Source organism: Corapipo altera, unplaced genomic scaffold, assembly GCF_003945725.1.
Source record: "Corapipo altera isolate COAL_440 unplaced genomic scaffold, ASM394572v1 255, whole genome shotgun sequence".
NCBI lineage: Eukaryota > Metazoa > Chordata > Aves > Passeriformes > Pipridae > Corapipo > Corapipo altera.
The window spans coordinates 1,847,389-1,865,025 of NW_020884929.1; the positions used below are offsets into that span (position 1 = coordinate 1,847,389).

General features: G+C 38.7%; 1 protein-coding gene and 1 long non-coding RNA gene across 3 annotated transcripts in view; one reads left to right on the forward strand and one right to left on the reverse strand.

Annotated features, from left to right (window-relative positions):
* The window catches only part of SYNPO2 (synaptopodin 2), a 77,217-nt gene extending 64,345 nt beyond the window's left edge, over positions 1–12,872 (forward strand). Inside the window, exon 5 of one of the 2 annotated variants that reach the window (XM_027659030.1) lies at positions 9,246–12,872. In XM_027659030.1, the coding sequence (XP_027514831.1) occupies positions 9,246–9,812 (567 nt within the window). In that variant the 3' untranslated portion in view covers positions 9,813–12,872. Of the gene's footprint in view, positions 1–1,098; positions 3,415–9,245 lie in introns of those variants that run through there. The other variant, XM_027659031.1, reaches the window with a different exon arrangement.
* Positions 1–17,637, reverse strand: part of LOC113954551 — a 91,264-nt gene that overhangs the window by 55,382 nt on the left and 18,245 nt on the right. The window lies entirely within an intron of this gene.

Here is a 17,637-nt window from a genome sequence, read left to right on the forward strand (position 1 = left end):
AAGGGTTTATACACCTGTAATTTCTGATGCAGTTAACAACCTCTTGTTACAGAAACCTGAATGGAAAAGTTTTGTGTTGGAGATGAGCGGCTTTAGGACAAAAAGCTGAAATTTCTGCTGCAGAAACAAAAGACAAAATTTAGTTCCTGAACAAAGAACGGCTTAACTTCTCCCCCCTTCTCTAGGGCACTCTTACCATGTCCCTCCTCAGCAGAAGATAATATATTATGGAACAACCAGAAAAAGATTTCAATGACTTTTTTTTTCAGGAACAATTACAGAGTAAACTTTATAATCTCTTACAAGTATACCTAATTTAATTTTATTTACTCTATTTTGCATTCCCAATTTTATTTTCTGTGAGACACTCAAGAGTCATGACACAAAATCAGCCCTAGAAACTGCAGTGAGCTGTTCTGCTGTCACCACAGAAGCAGTATGGCAATGAGTTTGCTTTCTTTTTGGCAGCCTGTTGTTATTAATTAATGTTCAGAATTACACAATGTTCAAAATTACATAAGCCTGTATTTGAAGTAAAGAAATACTAGGAGGCTGAGGTATCAGCAGGCTCAAAAAATATTAAGAGGTGAGGAGCTGGTGTGTGGCTCAGGTAGAAAAATTAGGGCTTAGTGGCAGAGCAGTAATTTTGAGAGAAAATACTACTAGGATTAGAGGGAGGCGAGCTGTGGGGAGAAAATACCACATAAAAAACCTGCAGAGACTACACAGGATAAAATACCTGTCAAAGGACCATGAAATACTGAAGGTAAAAGGCCAATCAGCAAGAAGGGTTCACTTATTCTGCATAGAGATGGCTGACTACTTCTAGACTTGCATTGAAATGGGTTTTTTTGTTGAACTCTGATAAAAGATTATAAGCAATTATTAGAAGAACTTCACACCAGCTGATGTGATCTGAGAGGAGCAGAGCTTACCAAGTATCCAGGATGACAGCTCAACACAGGACCAGCCTGACCAACCCACGCTGCTGCTCCAGCATCGCTGGGGGGAATCCTCTGTACGCTGCGAGGCAGGGAAATACCAGGGAGATGACAGCAACTAACAGTCCGCAAAATCTTTCTCCTCTCTTTTTTCCAGGGTCCTTTCCCAGATTTGGTAGCTTTAAGATTCCAAAACATTTGGTTCTAAAAAGATTAACCCTTCCGGTCTTGCCTTTTCCCATGACACACCTTTCCTTACCTGAAGCCAAACTCCCGGGATCCCACCGGTCGCTTTGGTGGCTCGGCACGGCAAGTGCAAATCTTAATTACACAGCTTGGCACCATGTTGTTTTCTAAGGACTCTATTCAGCTTGAAATGGAAACGCTGTACAGAGAAGAAACTTGATGAGGTCTTCAAAAACCTCTGGATTCAGAAGCCCTGAATGAACTCACTGCTGGAAGATTCCTTGGGAAAATAAGTGAGCGTGGTAATTTCAGGGCAGCCCACTGGGTGCCACCATCGCAACTTCACAGGGCCCAGGACAGTGACTGGTCTTTCTTTATAGCAGAATTACCTTTGCATGTGGTTGACTGCATAAGGAAGGGGTTGGAATCACTCCAGAGTTATGCTTGACAAGTGCTTTTCAGGCTGGTTGCTTACTAAAGGAAGCACTTTAGGTTTTTTATCAAATGATTAAAAAAGTAGGAAAAATCCTGAAGCTCCACTAAATACTGTTAGAAGAATCTCTTAAAAAACTCTTCCCTTACAAGCCATGACCAACCATATGATGATATTCCCATGGGCTCAACATTTACTTCCTCAAGTAATGCAGGCAAAGACTTTTCCTTTCTATGCTAATCAAGTCTCCTGTTATCCTCTGCAGTATTCAAAGGAAAAAATCTATCCCTGTTTGTAATGATCTTGACAAACTGTTCCATCTAGATCTGAAACAACAGATTGTTACTGATTTAACAAATGTACAATGAAGAGGAGAAAAGGAGGAACAGTAAAATACAGAACTAAATAAAAAAAACAGAAGTAAAATACACTGCCAGTCACAGGAGCACATGTTGGATTATAAAGGGTGACATGAAGCACAACACTTGCTGATTTTAGTATGAGCTTTAACTGATTGCAAAGCAAAGAATTCAATACATTTCTATTAGAAGCAAAGGTATCCACACAGTAACAACCTACGGACAAATATTTTCATTTTTTTAAAGGAAAGTTCTTCTTTTCCCCAATGACCATCAGTAACTGCTAGTGATTTTTTCTTTAATTTGTGAGAATGCTACTTCTTAGAGCCTCACTGTGCGGGTTGTTGGTACACAGCTTTACACTGTGAACAAAAGCAAAGCATGGGAATCTGGGTACACTTAGCTTTCTTCCAAGAGTCTTGGGAATTTTCCCCCGCCAGGCTTATAACTTAGAAGTGGAATCTAAGCAGGTGACTCAATATCTGCCTGAAGTTTAATTTTCTTTAGTTCAGCAAACAGTTCTAGTATGTGCAGATATTTCTGCCATGCTACCTGACTGTCTTTTATTAACCAAACCAGACTGCAAGTCTCTTCAGAAGAGGTTTCCAAATACTTCCTTGCTGTTCGTTTGGCTGATGTCAGGAAGTGCTGAGGTGTGACTAATGAGAAAAAAAATTCACGATGGCATTGTATTAAAAAATCAAAAGATTAAACAAAGGAGAGGCAGCAATGTATGTTTTTAATAATGGTGATGTAATTCTACACCTGCACTGTGCTCTGCTGCACAGCTGGGAGCATTCCAGATAATAGAAAATCATACAAAATGATAAACTTTTCTCATGCTGGTATTACTTTCAGAGAGGTGTTTTGGTAGAGAAACTTGATGGATTTGTTACTGCTACAGGAGCAGTACTGAATCAAGCACCTGATACTGTGTATATACAGTGATAAGAAAACAATATTAAACACCACTGTTTGGATTGCAAAATGGGGCACTTGGAATTCACGTTGCCTGTGTCATCTTAATCCAGCCTCCTTGGGTGTTTGTTTGGCCAAAACATCTGTAATTATGTCATCACTTGCTGCTTTTTAAAATGTAGGACTCCAGACTCAGTTCAAGGCACAGAATGTTCATCTGACAAAAAGCTCTTTGCTGTTCTGTTTTGACATCATTCTGTGCTTAGCACCATTCCTTACTTAAGGTACACTCTTGAAAACATGCTCTTCATGCAGAATTATTTCTTTACAGATTTTCTCTGTTAGCACCCAAGTCATTCATAACTCAGAGTTCATCTTTACACTATTCTACAAGTGAGTAAATGAGGCATGAAGTGAGTGGCACTGACACTAGGACTCTCAGTAGCCTTGGGTGTCCAGCTCGAGGCACTTGGCATCTCCAGAGTCCAGCAGCACATGCACTAATTACTCTCTGTGACCCTCATGTGATCCTTAACATCAGTCTGTGAGCATTAACAGGTCTCCAGGTGGAATTACAGAAAGGAGTACTTTTTGCACCAGATACTCCCTTGCCAGAGAATCCCAGTGCTTCCTAAATGAAGCCCTGAAGCAGCACCAGATGTGGCAGATCCACTTCAGAGACAAGGATCAGGTTCAAACCAGTTCTAAAGCATACAATGGTCCCACTTGTCAAGGGAGCAAGGTCAGAAAATAGGACCAACTTTGCACTCGTAGCTGTGCAATATAAAACCCAGAAGGTGGCAGCAAATATTCTTCCTTACCACAAATAAACTTACCACAAATAAATTTCCTATTCCAAGGAAATCTAAGATGCCTATGGAGAAAAAGTTTCAGCTATTTGCTTTCTATAGGTATAAAAGTACTGTATTTTGACAATTGCATATGGATAAAGATTAAATGGTAATGAAAAGTACTGATTTTCTTTCATTTACACAGGTGCAAAGTGAGCAAACTGAATAATTTATCACAGGTTATCAATAATCTTATGGTTTATAACCCCATTTTTCAGTGGTGAAGGCCTAAGTCTAATAGTTTACTTTCTTCTTCTACCATTACTTGGCAATTGAAAAAAACTTTATGGTCAAAAGAAAAATTTGCCACAAAGCTTGTGTGAAATGGTTGACAGAAACTGTTTCATTGGGTTGTGTATGAATGAGGAAAATAAGATTATTCTCACCTGAAATAATGCCACATTTATAAACAATCTGAATTCTGAATAAATTAGGTTCCAGTCCTAAAATTCTCTATAAATTTTCGGAAGCAAGCTCTGATAAAACAGCTTGGAGGAAGTCAGGATCACGCATGAACTATGTGATTCTGATGATTCCCTGCCTCTCCAGCCACTAGCATCCCTATTAGCCAAAATGCTGCATTCCCATTTCAGTCTACTATAAATTATTTCCAGAGTTTCAAATAAATATGATTTTTCCACTTTATTTCAGTACTTTTGGTATATCTATTGTAAAACAGCTGTATCATTTACTGCAGAGCTGGCAGCCTTTCAGAGAGAAGTTATTTTTTCATTAATGAAGTTTAAATTGTAAATGGTTTGGGATGAAAAAAGCTGTAATAAGATTAGCAATATGTCCCCTTCTATACTCAGTTCAGTTTAAAAAATCTTAAGTGCCTATTTGATGTTTAAAAAGAAGGAGAAGAAGGAAAGAATTAAAAGGCATAAAAATTGAGTATTACTTATTTAGTCCTACCCTTTTCTCAGTGGTTTGGTCTCTAACTGCAGTAACTTTTACAAGCCCAAAGGAGAAATGCATCACTCTGAACATTTTATAAAGGCGGAGTCATTTTTTGAGATAAAACAATTGTTTCACCTACTTCCTCCTCCTTTGTCCCCTTTCTGTGTAAACATTAGTTCAGCCTCTATTGTTAGCTCAGATTTGACCATGCTTTGATATGGGATTAAGGACTAGGACTATAATGAAAAGACAAAAATAAAACTGCTTTAATGACTTAGACATCGAGGTCCAGTTTTTTCAAGTGACTTAATCAGTGGGGAGTCTGTGTTGGAGAGAGTTTCACTGGGCTATGCAGAGTCCAACCAACTTTTGTCTCCTTAACTGGCAAAAAGGCACCTTCAGCATGTAAACACACACAGTCTTCACTCACTGAGGAGCTGTGCCACCTGAGGCAATAAAACAGTTGCTGTGAAATCATTTCACTAAGTGGTATTTTCCATTCCTGTTTGTTCTGTAAAAGGAAAAGTATCTTTCTGACTCCTGCCTTTAAAATTTGCTCTATTTTATGAATCTAAGTATCACTCTTCTGACTTTCAGCTTTTCACAATTAGCAAGAAAATTGAAGCTGCTCTAAGTTCCAAATAACCTGTTTTTCGGGACTATTGATGTAGATATTATTGAATCAGACATACACAGTTACACTCATTATTAACTGGATTTATACAAGTACACACCTTTTATAAGTACTCTTTTTACATTCATTTGCTTATATATGGAAATAGTTACTTTAAGAAGTAATGCTACATGAATTTTAGTTTATATTAATACACATCCTATAAATATCAAGGATTGCTTGCAGTGCAATAAATGTTCACTTCATTGGCCAGTTTATAAGTAGTCTGCATTTTTAAAACCAACATTAACCTAAACCTACAGTTTAATCTGTTTGCACAGACACCCGAGGCAGTCAGCAGCTGTCAGGATTCTAGGATTGCAATGGACAGCTCTGAGTGGCCTTCCCTCTTCTTGACATCTAAGAACCACGTTCCCTTCAACAAATATTGTAGAAAAGATCTTTCTGAAAACATCCAGGCAATGGAAAAGAACAAATTAATCACTGCATAGGATCCTGGTTTGTTTTGCTGCGTAATACTTCAATATTCTAATAACTGGTTTACAACAAGAGCACAGGAAGACAATATGTGATAAAGTAATAATTCTGGTAGCATTTCACTCTTCTTTCCCTTCTCCCTTGATTCCTGGGAAGAAGAATGGAAAATCTCTACCCTTCTTTTTATGATCTTCTCGTAGCTTAAGGGAGAGAGAGGGCAGAGTAATTACTCTCTTTGCACTTCATATTTCCTACTGTGTCACTTATGATCTGGGGTTTGTGCATTCTTTTTAGTACATACTTGTCAAAAGATGTATCTTCAAGAATGAAATATAAAGGGAAAATAATAGAAAGTATCATCATGTCTGGCTGCTGCTGTCCAGTAAATGAATGAGGAATTCTAGCGACTAAAAGTTGCCTTAATTCCAAAGTTTGTGTTTGTTGGCTTGAAGGGGCTGAACACCAAATATAGACCTGCTTTGAATCTTGAAATGTTCAGACCTAGACTTTCAGTCTAGGAACATGCTATGACTAATAAAAATTAACTGGAATGAAAGCAAGGCAATACTGATCATCTCACAGTTCCTGCATTTTAGATACACTTATATTTAAGCAAAATCACGCTTTCCTACAAGTGCCTAAAACCTATTTACCACAGAGTATGAAAAGCCATGTGATATTTTATATTCTGAAGCTGAAGATCTGCTAGTTTCAGAATAAAGTTGAGTTAGATAGAAATATTCTATTTTTTAACTCAATAAATTACTGCAAAAGTATGTCACTGTGCAATGACAAAAATCTGCTGTGCAGGGTGCTGCTGGATTGCTTTTATTACAACAGATACTCCCACAACAATCTAAGCAATCAGAGGCATGATGGCACATAACTGATACATTTCCTGTATTTATTCTATGGATGAGGAAGAAATTCAATAATTTTCTGTAAAACAGACATGAAAATCAGATAAATATTACCCTGAACCCAAAGGGTTCAAGGGAACTCTCTCAAGTTGCAGCTACTCCCAGAACTTAGTAGACTAGTTGCAGGCCAAAACTGATATTTAATTTTCCTAGATTTAATAAAAATAAAATTAATATACAATTTTTTTCCCTTCTCTGACCTTGTGGAAATGCACATGATGACAACTGCTATTTATTGTAGGAAGAATGTAATTCAAAATGACTGAGGCTCATTTCAGCCAAATATATTTTTACATTCTTGGATCTCAGGAGTCTCCAAACCCTCTTCTGCCCACCTTTACCACAGTTAGCACTTTTCTTCTTTGGGAACTGTAGGGAATTCAGCCAGTTTCTTCTGTCAGTAGCTTCTTCCTTCAAAAATCTTTGGTCAGCTCTTCATCTCCATCAAAAGACAGCCAGGCAGAGGCAACATCAGAACTGGAAGTTAGTATGTAAGTGGGGATCTCTCTTAGCTTTTCCTCTAATTCCTTCATATCCTTATGGAATGGACAAGGTTCTTCCCATATACTTCAGCCTCCTTCCAAGTTAATCACCTGGAATGCTGTTTGCCCTCCCAGGTTTGGTCCTCTTACCATCCAAAAATGTAACTGTCAGTTAAAACCACACACTGTTCAGTCCTCACTCTGTGTAAGGAGAGACTAATCCTTAACTTTACCAAATCTAGAGAAAACAGATGTGCAATTTCACATTTTGGGGTTTTAAAATTTAAAACCAGCTTATTATCAGAACTGTGTCTAAATACAAACTACCAAGTGAGAAAGGCTAATTTGACTGGTCTGGGAATACCAAAACAGGACTTCTACCTTAATAACACAGTATAATGACCCATTTTGTCAGAAAAATATGAAATACTCTTGATAAATCATCATGCTCTGATTAAACTCTGTCAAAGAAAATTAATTCCTGCTTTATCAATAATGGTTACGACTAAAGGATACTTCTACAACCCAATGAACTCTGGAGTTCGAACATGACAGACTCAACAGTACCTTCATCTAACTGTCTTGAAAAACCAGATATTTTATGCAACACTTCTTTCAACAGGATCTTTTCCCTACAACACTGAAATCCCCACAAAGTACTCACAGGGCTTGGAACTGGAATTTCCATTAAATAAAGGGGAACTTTTCTGCCTACTCAGCATAGACAGTGTTTTTGAACCCTCCTGATAGGTGCTCACACAGGTAGACATAACTAGGTAGACCTGTTTGATCAACATTTTAATCCCTCTGTACAACCTTATCTTCTCAATTTCTTAATTTTCTTAATTACCACTTAATGTCTTGTGGTTCAGGTTATCAGATTAATTTCTAACATGAAAGTTTTCCCTAAGTGTGTGGGGGTAGGATTAACAATGTTAGGGATTTTCCCCTCTGGAAATGCAAGCTGGGAATAGCTGGTCAGAGTTAAGAGGTGAAAGGATAGTCCTGTTATAAAGCATTAGTTGTGAAACTTGTTGAAACTCTCAGTGTATAAACTCTGTGTGTCACTACACTAGACACTACCTTCTGGTATCTAGTTCATGCTCACAGTATTTTAAGTTTTGGAGGCTAATTAGCAAAAATTAACACAGGCCAACATTGTTTGGATGAAATGCTACCAAAGCCTCTGGCAAAAGAGCCTGGAATTTCACAGCAGATTTCAGAATTAAAGGCCTTTAAACCTCAGGATGTGAATCAAGGAGTGTAAATGGATGAGTTTAGGAACCACATGTATAGAGACTTCAGGAACGATGCAATTTGTCTGTGTATCACAAAGAACAAGTCTGGCTTGGGGAAAGGCTGTACCTGCTTTGTGTGCTGCCAAGTGCCTGCTGCAGCAGAACCTTCTCACGAACACAGTTTCTGTTTCAAAGTGCTGCATTACTAAGAAGATTAGGATTTGTCAAATATGAATGGATTGCTCCTATAAGTGGGTCGGAATGTACTGAAATTCTGAGGGCATTGCCTTTTAAAGAAGCCAAAAGTAGGTGCCATGTAAGGGTATTTAGTGAATGATTGTATTAATGTCTTTAATTGTTTCTGTTCATTTTTGTGCCCTTTAAAGAGAAAACAAGCATAAGTTAATGATTTTTGAGTAAGAAAACCCTTTCTTAAAAGAATGCCAAAGATATGTTCTTGGACAGATGTCCTAGACAGAGCCTGTTATCAAATAAATTAGGCTGTGCCTAATGTTAGAAAGAATCTTGTAAACACACACAGAACTGTCACAACATGACTTCCTTTTGCGTTAAGAATGGTCTTTTCAGAGCAAGGCACAGTAGCTAAGTAGTGGGAAAGCTGCACAGTTGCTAATGTCATTGTGCCTCTTCAGTAAAAGCCTGTTTACTTTCCTCAAAAATCCAGTTTACTCTGTCTTTGTTCCTGTTTCTTTCTCTGCCTCCTTTTTAATACCTCCTGTCTTTCCAGTAAATTAAAGATTTTAAAAATACCCATAGACGTAAAAAGGGACTGCCAGGATGCCACGAGCTTCCAGGGGCTGTTGTTCCAGTTTGGGAGTGAAGAGAAGGTGCTTCCTTTCTTGCTGTTTACTAACTGTAACTGTACCTGGCATTTTATTTTCCTAGGGAAGAAGCGGTGGCCGCTCATTATCACTTCCTGGGAGACCTTCTTCGTTCATCCCTCGAGCCATGTCTCCTACTTCTCCTCTTATATTCCAGCCCGCCCCTGATTACTTCAGCAAGCCAGACACAGCAGCTGACAAGCCTGGCAAAAGACTGACTCCCTGGGAAGCAGCAGCACGATCTCCCCTTGGCCTGGTGGATGAAGCTTTTGGCCCCCAAAACATGCAGGAATCCATCGCTGCCAACGTGGTATCGGCTGCCCGCAGGAAAACGCTTCCTGAGCCACCAGAGGAATGGAAACAAAAGGTTTCTTATGAGCCTCCAGGCCCAAGTGGTAGTGTAGCCTTGCTGGGGGGGAAGCAATCAGGTGTTGTGTCACCCCAAAAAAGCTCCCTGTCTGCCCTCAGTGCCCCCTCCCAGGCTGGCTACCAGCTGCAGTATCCTTACTGCACCCAGCGCTCCCAAACAGATCCTGATATTATGTCCATGGATTCCAGGTCTGACTATTGCTTGTCAACAGCTGATTCAAACTACAACCCACAGCCAAGGGGATGGAGACGTCCAACATGAGCAGCTGAAGGGCCTGGTGTGTTTTGCCTTCTTCCAGCTCTACAAGCCTTAAGATTTGAGCTGGAGAAGGAAGGTTTCTTGCTGGCCTGACGATCTCCGAACTAAAGAAATGAGGAGGCAAAATTGACTGGAGCACAGTTTTCACACGACTGCAGGGCTTGCAGCCTCTAGAATAGACTCAGTTTTACACCTAGGATTGTTCTGTTTGTCAAAAGGCAAAAATACACATTTCTTGGGGTGAAGGGGAGGGGATGAAAGTGGGGTGATCAATGTGATTGATGCAAAAATCTGGAAAGGACGTAGAAAGTGACAGCACAAGGGCTTGCAGTTGAACTAATGTGAAAAAAAAAAAAAGGTAATATAAGGGCATTTTAAAGGCAAAAAGTATTTTACAGGACCTTGTAGGTTTTCTAGGTATGTTTGACATGAGTTCCAAGGTACTAAATATAGCCAGATTTGAAAAAGTTCCAATGGAAGTAGAATACTTCAGAGCACTGGCTTATTTGCCATATGTTTTCTTTACTGTGTTTTTATAATGAGCTAAGAAAGTAGATCAGTGGATATTTTTAGTGTGGCAATAGCTAAAATACATCTGTGGTCATGGTACCTGAACCACCACAAAATGTAGATACAGGAAACCTTCCACAGTCCCCCATTTCAGATGGATTCCAAGACAGTTTGGATGCAGCTTTACATACTGTAATTAATCACAGGATCTGAAAGCACCAGGAAGGAAGGAGTTGTGCGTTGAGGTCAGCACCATGATACTTGAAAATAGCTGAGGAATGTATTTAAACTGGATTGCAAGTGAATTTTGTAATAAACTATCGAACAAGCAAGAGGCTGAACAGCCTTTATTTCTCTGTGAAATGCACTAATTGCTGAGCATTTACTGCTGCAGTGCCTCCTAATGGGACTGGCTGGGCAGGTATCTGTAGGAACTAAGCAGCTCAATGTTTAGAAAGCTTTTAGGTTGTATTCTCAGTTTGGAAGACATAGATAAGTTGTTTATCAAGGACAATATCTGTTCTGTGCAGAAAATGGTATGTGAGAGAGGGCTTCTGACATGTGAGTCATGGTGTGAGTCTAGTACAAATAGCAAATATTTGGATGGTTGCTTATACTGAAATGATCTTGATGGGCCTGAAGAGATGGTGAATAATTTGTGTTGGTGATAAATACCTTGAATTTACAGCTTATTTAAACAATAGAAGTATGTGGCTAAAAATATATGTATGCAAGCTTATTTGGGTAGTTTAGAGGTTGTTAAAGCATTAAATGGACACTCCAAGTTTTGCAAAACGCTGTCAGTCCTCCTTGTTTGTGGGGAATTCTTCAAGGATCTGTCGAGCACAGTCAACTAAAATTACTGCAGAAGCACAGTTAACTATCCTTAGTTTCAGTAAGGTTGTCAACTATGAGTGAAGTGATTAGATCAGAAAGAACTAAAACATACATGCAGTAAGAAAAAACATATTGTAAAATATTCCCATCTGCAAAGATTTTTCCCTCGTAGCAATTATAAAATAAAATTGTGAGGAAGGAAAAAGGAAAATAAAATCCAAGTTCAGTTGAGCTGGAATTACCCATAAAAGCAAATAATTACATGAAAAATATACCCCTAATGAGTTTAAGTTAGCAGTAATTCTCTAGTCAAACAGAAGTCTCCCTGAAACCAACTGATCCAGGGAATGCAGACATGAGAGCTGTAATCCTTTAGACCATGATTACATTGCTAGAGCACCTTAGAGATTTATTTCACAAAATATCAATTTGCAGTTTTAAGGTACATGCAATTAAAATTTGCCAAAAGTATCTTTAAACTTTGATATTGCAAGAAAAAGTTATTATATGTACTGATATTAAAAAGGCTTTAATGCTGTGACCACATGGCAATATGGGAAAACATACTCTAGGATGAAGCCTTAATTCTCCACTCAAAATATGCAACAAACATGTAAGCAAAGAGTTTCAGACAGAATTACTACCTTTCTGTCAATCTCTGAAGAAAAACAAAGGGTAGCCTTATCATTTTCTTCTATTCACAAGAAGGAACTCATCACTGAGTAATTCTGTGAATGTGAGAATTCCTGACATTGAGTTTCATGCCCCTTTTGTAGCTAAATCATAGATTAACTTGGGTGTTTAACATGATCTACTACAGATTTTTTTTTCTCCTCCTGTTGAGGATTTGCCAGCTCTCTTTCCCGTGTGGATTCTCTCATATCTAATAGGGAATGAGTTCACACTGCAGCATTTCCCTCAATAGCAACACTGGTAAGTGGATCTGGCCTCCACCCAGCTGTCTATTTTTACAAAGTCTGTGGGCAATAGATTGTCTTGGAGATCTATTCCTCTGCCCCATAGAAATGAAACTAATAAACATTTTTGGAGTTCTCAGTGGGAGGACAGACATACAGACAGGCATGCAGACAGATCACATAGCCTTGTTTAGAAGGAAATCAGGCTAAATCCAGGCTGAGACCACGGGCTGACTTCAAAGGAAGCAGCAGGCCCTGACCAGTAAATGAAATATTAATGCATCAGAGTTTTATGAAGGACCCCACAGCATTTTTCACTTTCTGTTCTTCACCCCATTCCTCCACTAGCAAAGCCTCCTTCTGTCAAATAGTTGTGACTGTTGTGCGTGAGTTCTGAATATATTCATGCAATTACTTCTTACATTTGTTTTGGAATGCACAGATCTGCTCAGTAAACGTGAGGAAAAAGTTCTCTTGATATTGGCTTTGTGTTCACCCTCAGAGGTGCCTCTGTTAATAACATGCCGAGCATTTGAATACACAATATAACTGAAAATTTAGTTTCTTTAGTTATGTTAGGTGATGATGTTCACAACTCTTTGTTCATACTTTGTTTTCATTTTGGTTTGCTTTAACACCAAATATCTACTCACGTTGCATTTCTGCCTAGTAGCAAAGGTTGTGTTATCTTTATAAAAGACTTTTCACTTCTAAAGACTTTTACTCACTGCAAAGGACACTTTACTTGAGCCTGCATGCCAGAGATGTAAATTGTATCATATAATAAAGTGATTTGACCCATCAGATGAGAAACACAATTTTGTTCTCCCTAAATTCTTGTCTGTTTGTTTAAATAATCTGAACCCAAGTAAAGCCTAATCTCTTTTTTTCTGCACCATTTTTAGACTCACTGACTTTGCCTGTCAGTGACCTCGTGCTGGTATGAGCTTCTAGAAGCTTAAATCAGCATCAGGTCAAAAGGCAACTTATCAAAATCAGTAGAATTTCATTTCCATCCTGACTAAGCAGAGAAAGGAAACACAGTGAAGCACAGTCTACCCAGGTTAAATAATACGATCAGAACAGTTTTTATTGTTTGAACATTCTCATCTCAGCCATAAAACCTGCAACTAATATCTATTTACTATAGTTACTTCTCTACCTTACATGCACCTAAACCTCTGTTTAGTTCCTGTAGGTTTGGTCATTGCTGTATTCTCTTGTTGTTTATTCTCAACTGAAACATACTGTTCAAAAAAGAAATAAATATTGTGAATAAATTGTAAACCCGGTGTTTATACCATTCAGGCTATTTGGGTGAATAGCTGGTAAGGAAATAAGGACAGCACACACAATCTATCTGTGAAAAGCCAGATCAGATTTTCACTAGTGACAGGAAACAAATCACAAAGCAGTTTTTGCATTTGTAAAGCAAGCAGGATTTTGTCCCCAGCGCTGATGCATGTAAAACTTGGGGAACTGAAAAAGCTCCACAATAGCATTTTAAGAGCTTTGCTCTACAAAGGATTTACAAGGTTATAAGAGACTCAGTACTATTCTTTTCATGGTTATCTTCTCATTCTTTTTTTTGGGAAGTTCTTAAATGCATCATAAAAAAAGCAAGCTTAAGCCAGATTCACAGTTTAACATTGGAAGTCCAGAGAGACGGGCGGATGTTTTCAGGCCAGTATCTGGTTTTCCTCAAACTGAACATCTATGCTTTGCAATTGTTCACTGGATATATTATTGGGTTTTAAAAAGAAGCTTTGTGTTGCTGCTGAGGCAGAAACAGCACTCAACGTGCTCCAAAAGGTTTGGTGTTTGTTCACACATTTTCAGAACTAAAAGTATTTTATACTCAAAGCAAAATGACCTCGGGAGTGTTTGTGAGCGTGCACACTAAGTTGTGGGTTTTTTTTCTGGATAAAGGTAATGGCTACTTAATAGATGTTAATGGAGAACTAGGAGAACGTATTGTGCTGTGGTACAGTCCAAACACAGCTGGAAGGTTATAATATACTGACCATATAGAAAAGAAGTTGATGATAAACCTCTAGATCTATTTTTGTCTTTAAAATAAATCAAAACCCGAGGACAATTTTGTCTAAATAGTGCAGAGGTTCATGACTTCTTTTTTCCCTCTAAATGAAGAAACTGAAGGAAAGATATGCTAATTACTGGAAAAACAATGCTGTGTGTTGCAAATATTTTTAAGCAGACTCTAGACAAGCAGAATTTGCCCAAGGCAAAAACGGAAAAGAAGAAGCTTTACCGAACTCAGAGTCAGAATAACAGATGCACTGGTATATTTTCCCAGAATGAACAAACTCACAGAACTGTGGTAGTTATAAAACAATCCCCACTTTTCAAGGTTTTTAACAATTTGCTAAGCCATCTTAGTTTTAATCTTCCTGTTATCAATGGATGCACTTGAGTTTAATCTCAGGAAATCAGTAATTTTTGGAAAAGAAGAATCAACATAAAGTCAGCATATGCTCAACTCTGTGGTATTTCTCATAATTTTTTTTTTAACAGAAAAGCTTATAAGCATAAATGCAGCATTTTTGGTCAGGTACTCATCAGCTACTCTGATTTTTAGTTGTTTTCAAGACAGTTCATATTTACAGTTAAATTCCCATATCTTACGTATTAAACAGTTTGTATTCTGGAACACAGAACTTAAATTGAAGCTCTCTATTGAATTACTTGCATGCTCAAAATAATAGCTTAAGCTGGCAGTTTTCTAGAAGATGAGAAATAAATAGATATTTTTTCTAGTTTCCAAGTAATTCCCCACTATGGCTCCACATAATTTCAAGTCTTAAGTGAAAGTTCAAGATTATTCTGTCCACTATGCCTGTGGACAGAAGTTCACCATTCTTTACTTCCTATGGCAGCTTAAAACACCAAGAGGTTTTCCATGTGGTGGTAAAAAAAAAATTAAAAATATCAATGTAGAAACTAATAAATCTACCTACTGAATCCATATGCCCTCAGAAAAATGTAGTTCAAAGAAACACCAAGAACAGGACAACAAGGCAACAAAAATCCTTTGACCACATGGAGCAAAATCCTGATTCCAGCTAAGACATTGGGAGCTTTGCTAATTTACCACTTATGTTAGCAGGGCAAGGATTTCACCTCACAGAGAAATGTGCAGCACCACAAATCACAAGTGGTTGTGAATTCACAAGCACTGGACTGGTGTCAGCAGTTTGGTAGATTTGTGAAGCCTGTAGGATAAAAAATGTGATTGACAAAACAATAAGGCACCAACCAGATTTTCTCATGTCACCTTCTGCTGGGAACTTACTCTTTTCTATGTGCAAACGTATGGAGAGTTATCTCAGCTGGGACTCTGTCGAGGCTCAAGTTACTGTCTTGGCCTCCTGTATAATCAATGAGGAGGGGCATTCTTAAAAAGAGAGCAACTCCATCCCCAAATAAATGCATAAAATAGGTGGGCTGCATGCTAAGTCTACAGGATATATGGATAGATGAGGATCAAAGAGTTTATGACAGAGTGGAGAGTGCAGGAAGGCAGGTGATTATACATGTCCCTCTCTCTCTTTCTACTTGTACAGGTATTTCTTCAGTACAACTATTGCAAAATCTTTGGCATGTGAATTATTTTTTTAAAGGGTGAAGCTGTTACAGGAAGTGAAATTTTAATTTTGATCACATTAGGATAAGTACACGGTTAAAGTACAAGCAACGCCTCATTAAGCTGGATAGTAAAATAAAAAGACAAACAAAGAAACAGAATACACAGCTGTGTTTCTGGATCTGAGGTGGTTTTTGTGCTACAGCACATCCTGGTGCAGTGAGTTCTGAGAGGACTAATGGCTGTGGGACTGTGCTGCCTGGCTGTGCAATGCCAGCCCAGCCTCAGAAGCTCTGGAACCATGTTCTTGCAGAGCTGCACCTGAATTTGCTCCTCATCTACCCAGGCTTGATCTGGGATGAGAAATGAAGTCCCAGCACTCCAGACACAGGCTCACATGGCTCTGAACCCATCTAGGTTTGTAGAGGTCAGACTGGACAGTTCTGTACTTGTGACATGGATCGACAACAGACCAGATAATCCACCCAAGGACAGTGAAGAGATGATGATTGTTATTAAGGCAGCCAAAAAGATCTTGAAGTTTAGGTAGATGCTTTTTCAAAATCACTGTGGAGGTTTCTCAAAGGAACAGATCCCCACTCATCTCCTCCTGTATTGTAGTGAGCTGTTATTTACCCTGCAGAATTAGATACAGATCACTGTGTTCTGGGTGTACACTACTGGAGTTAGATGTGGCTCCTCTGTATTTAACCTCGAGTGAGTAGCAGGATGACCAGAGGTTTGGATGGCAGCAATCCAAATGGATAGCATTCAGGGAGTAGCAACAGTAGCTTTATTTTTTCCCTTGTGACCTTTGTAACAGTTTCTACTCCTTTGAATGCTCTGCCATAAACTGTACAGGAGGGCAGAGAACACAAAGGTGCTTCAGGACTAAGTTCACAACTACAGTGAGGATTAAGGGTACATTGCAACTCTTTTCCCCAGATAATAATTTGACTGTTTGTGCCTTCTATATTTATTACTTTCCCATTTAAAATTGTTGCCATTATTCATGATCTCCCTTTCGGATGCTCTAGTGTGCATGAGATGCATCCTACTTTTTGACAAAGCATATAAACCTCCTGAAAAAGCATAGTTAAACTAAAAAACAGGCAAAAATCAGGAAACAAAATAAAATTGTGTGTTACCAGTAAAGCAGAAAGATTCCATCATATCAGACCATAGGATGGGGTAGGTTTCCAAGCTTCTATTTCCCTCTGTGTTTTAGGGACTGGTGCAACCCCCAGAACACCTGACTCTGGTCCCTTTGTCACACAATGGCACAGACAGAAACACAGCTGGGAGAGCACAAGAAAACAGAGCTAAGACAAGTCAGTAGGCAACAGTGCTAAGCCTACTGGCATACTATGCCAGTAAATAAAAATAAATCAAAGGTATTATAGTTAAATTTATCGTCTTTTATTAAAAAGCTAAGTGGAACAGCATGTTACGGACAATCAGCAGTGTGAAGACCCTATGCAGTCCTGTATTGAGCAGCAATAACTAATCTGGCCAGGTAATTTCATTTATTTTCTGCTAAAAGAAGGTCATTTTGTCACTAAACACTTCAAACTTAGTTACTGAATATTATCATATTTATGTCTCTCAAGTTTTTCAAGCCCAAAACAGGACAAGTGTTTTAACTAAGCCTAGTGCTGTCCAACAGAGGGCAATGGTACACAATCCATATAATCCATATTATTTCCTCTCCCTGACAAGGCCTCAATTTCAACAGAGAAGCTTTGGCACAGTTGGAGAACTGTCTGGACACCAGACAGTGCCATTATCAGCGTGTCCACATATACACTGGAGCAGAAGCAGAACTCAAATGCCATAAAAACTTTACAGCTTGAGCTAAAGAAGATGGTATAGGAGGTATTCCTACAACCCTATTTAATGAGGGCCACAGACATACAAGCTAATTATTCCTGACCTCAACCCCACGGGGTGGACAGACATC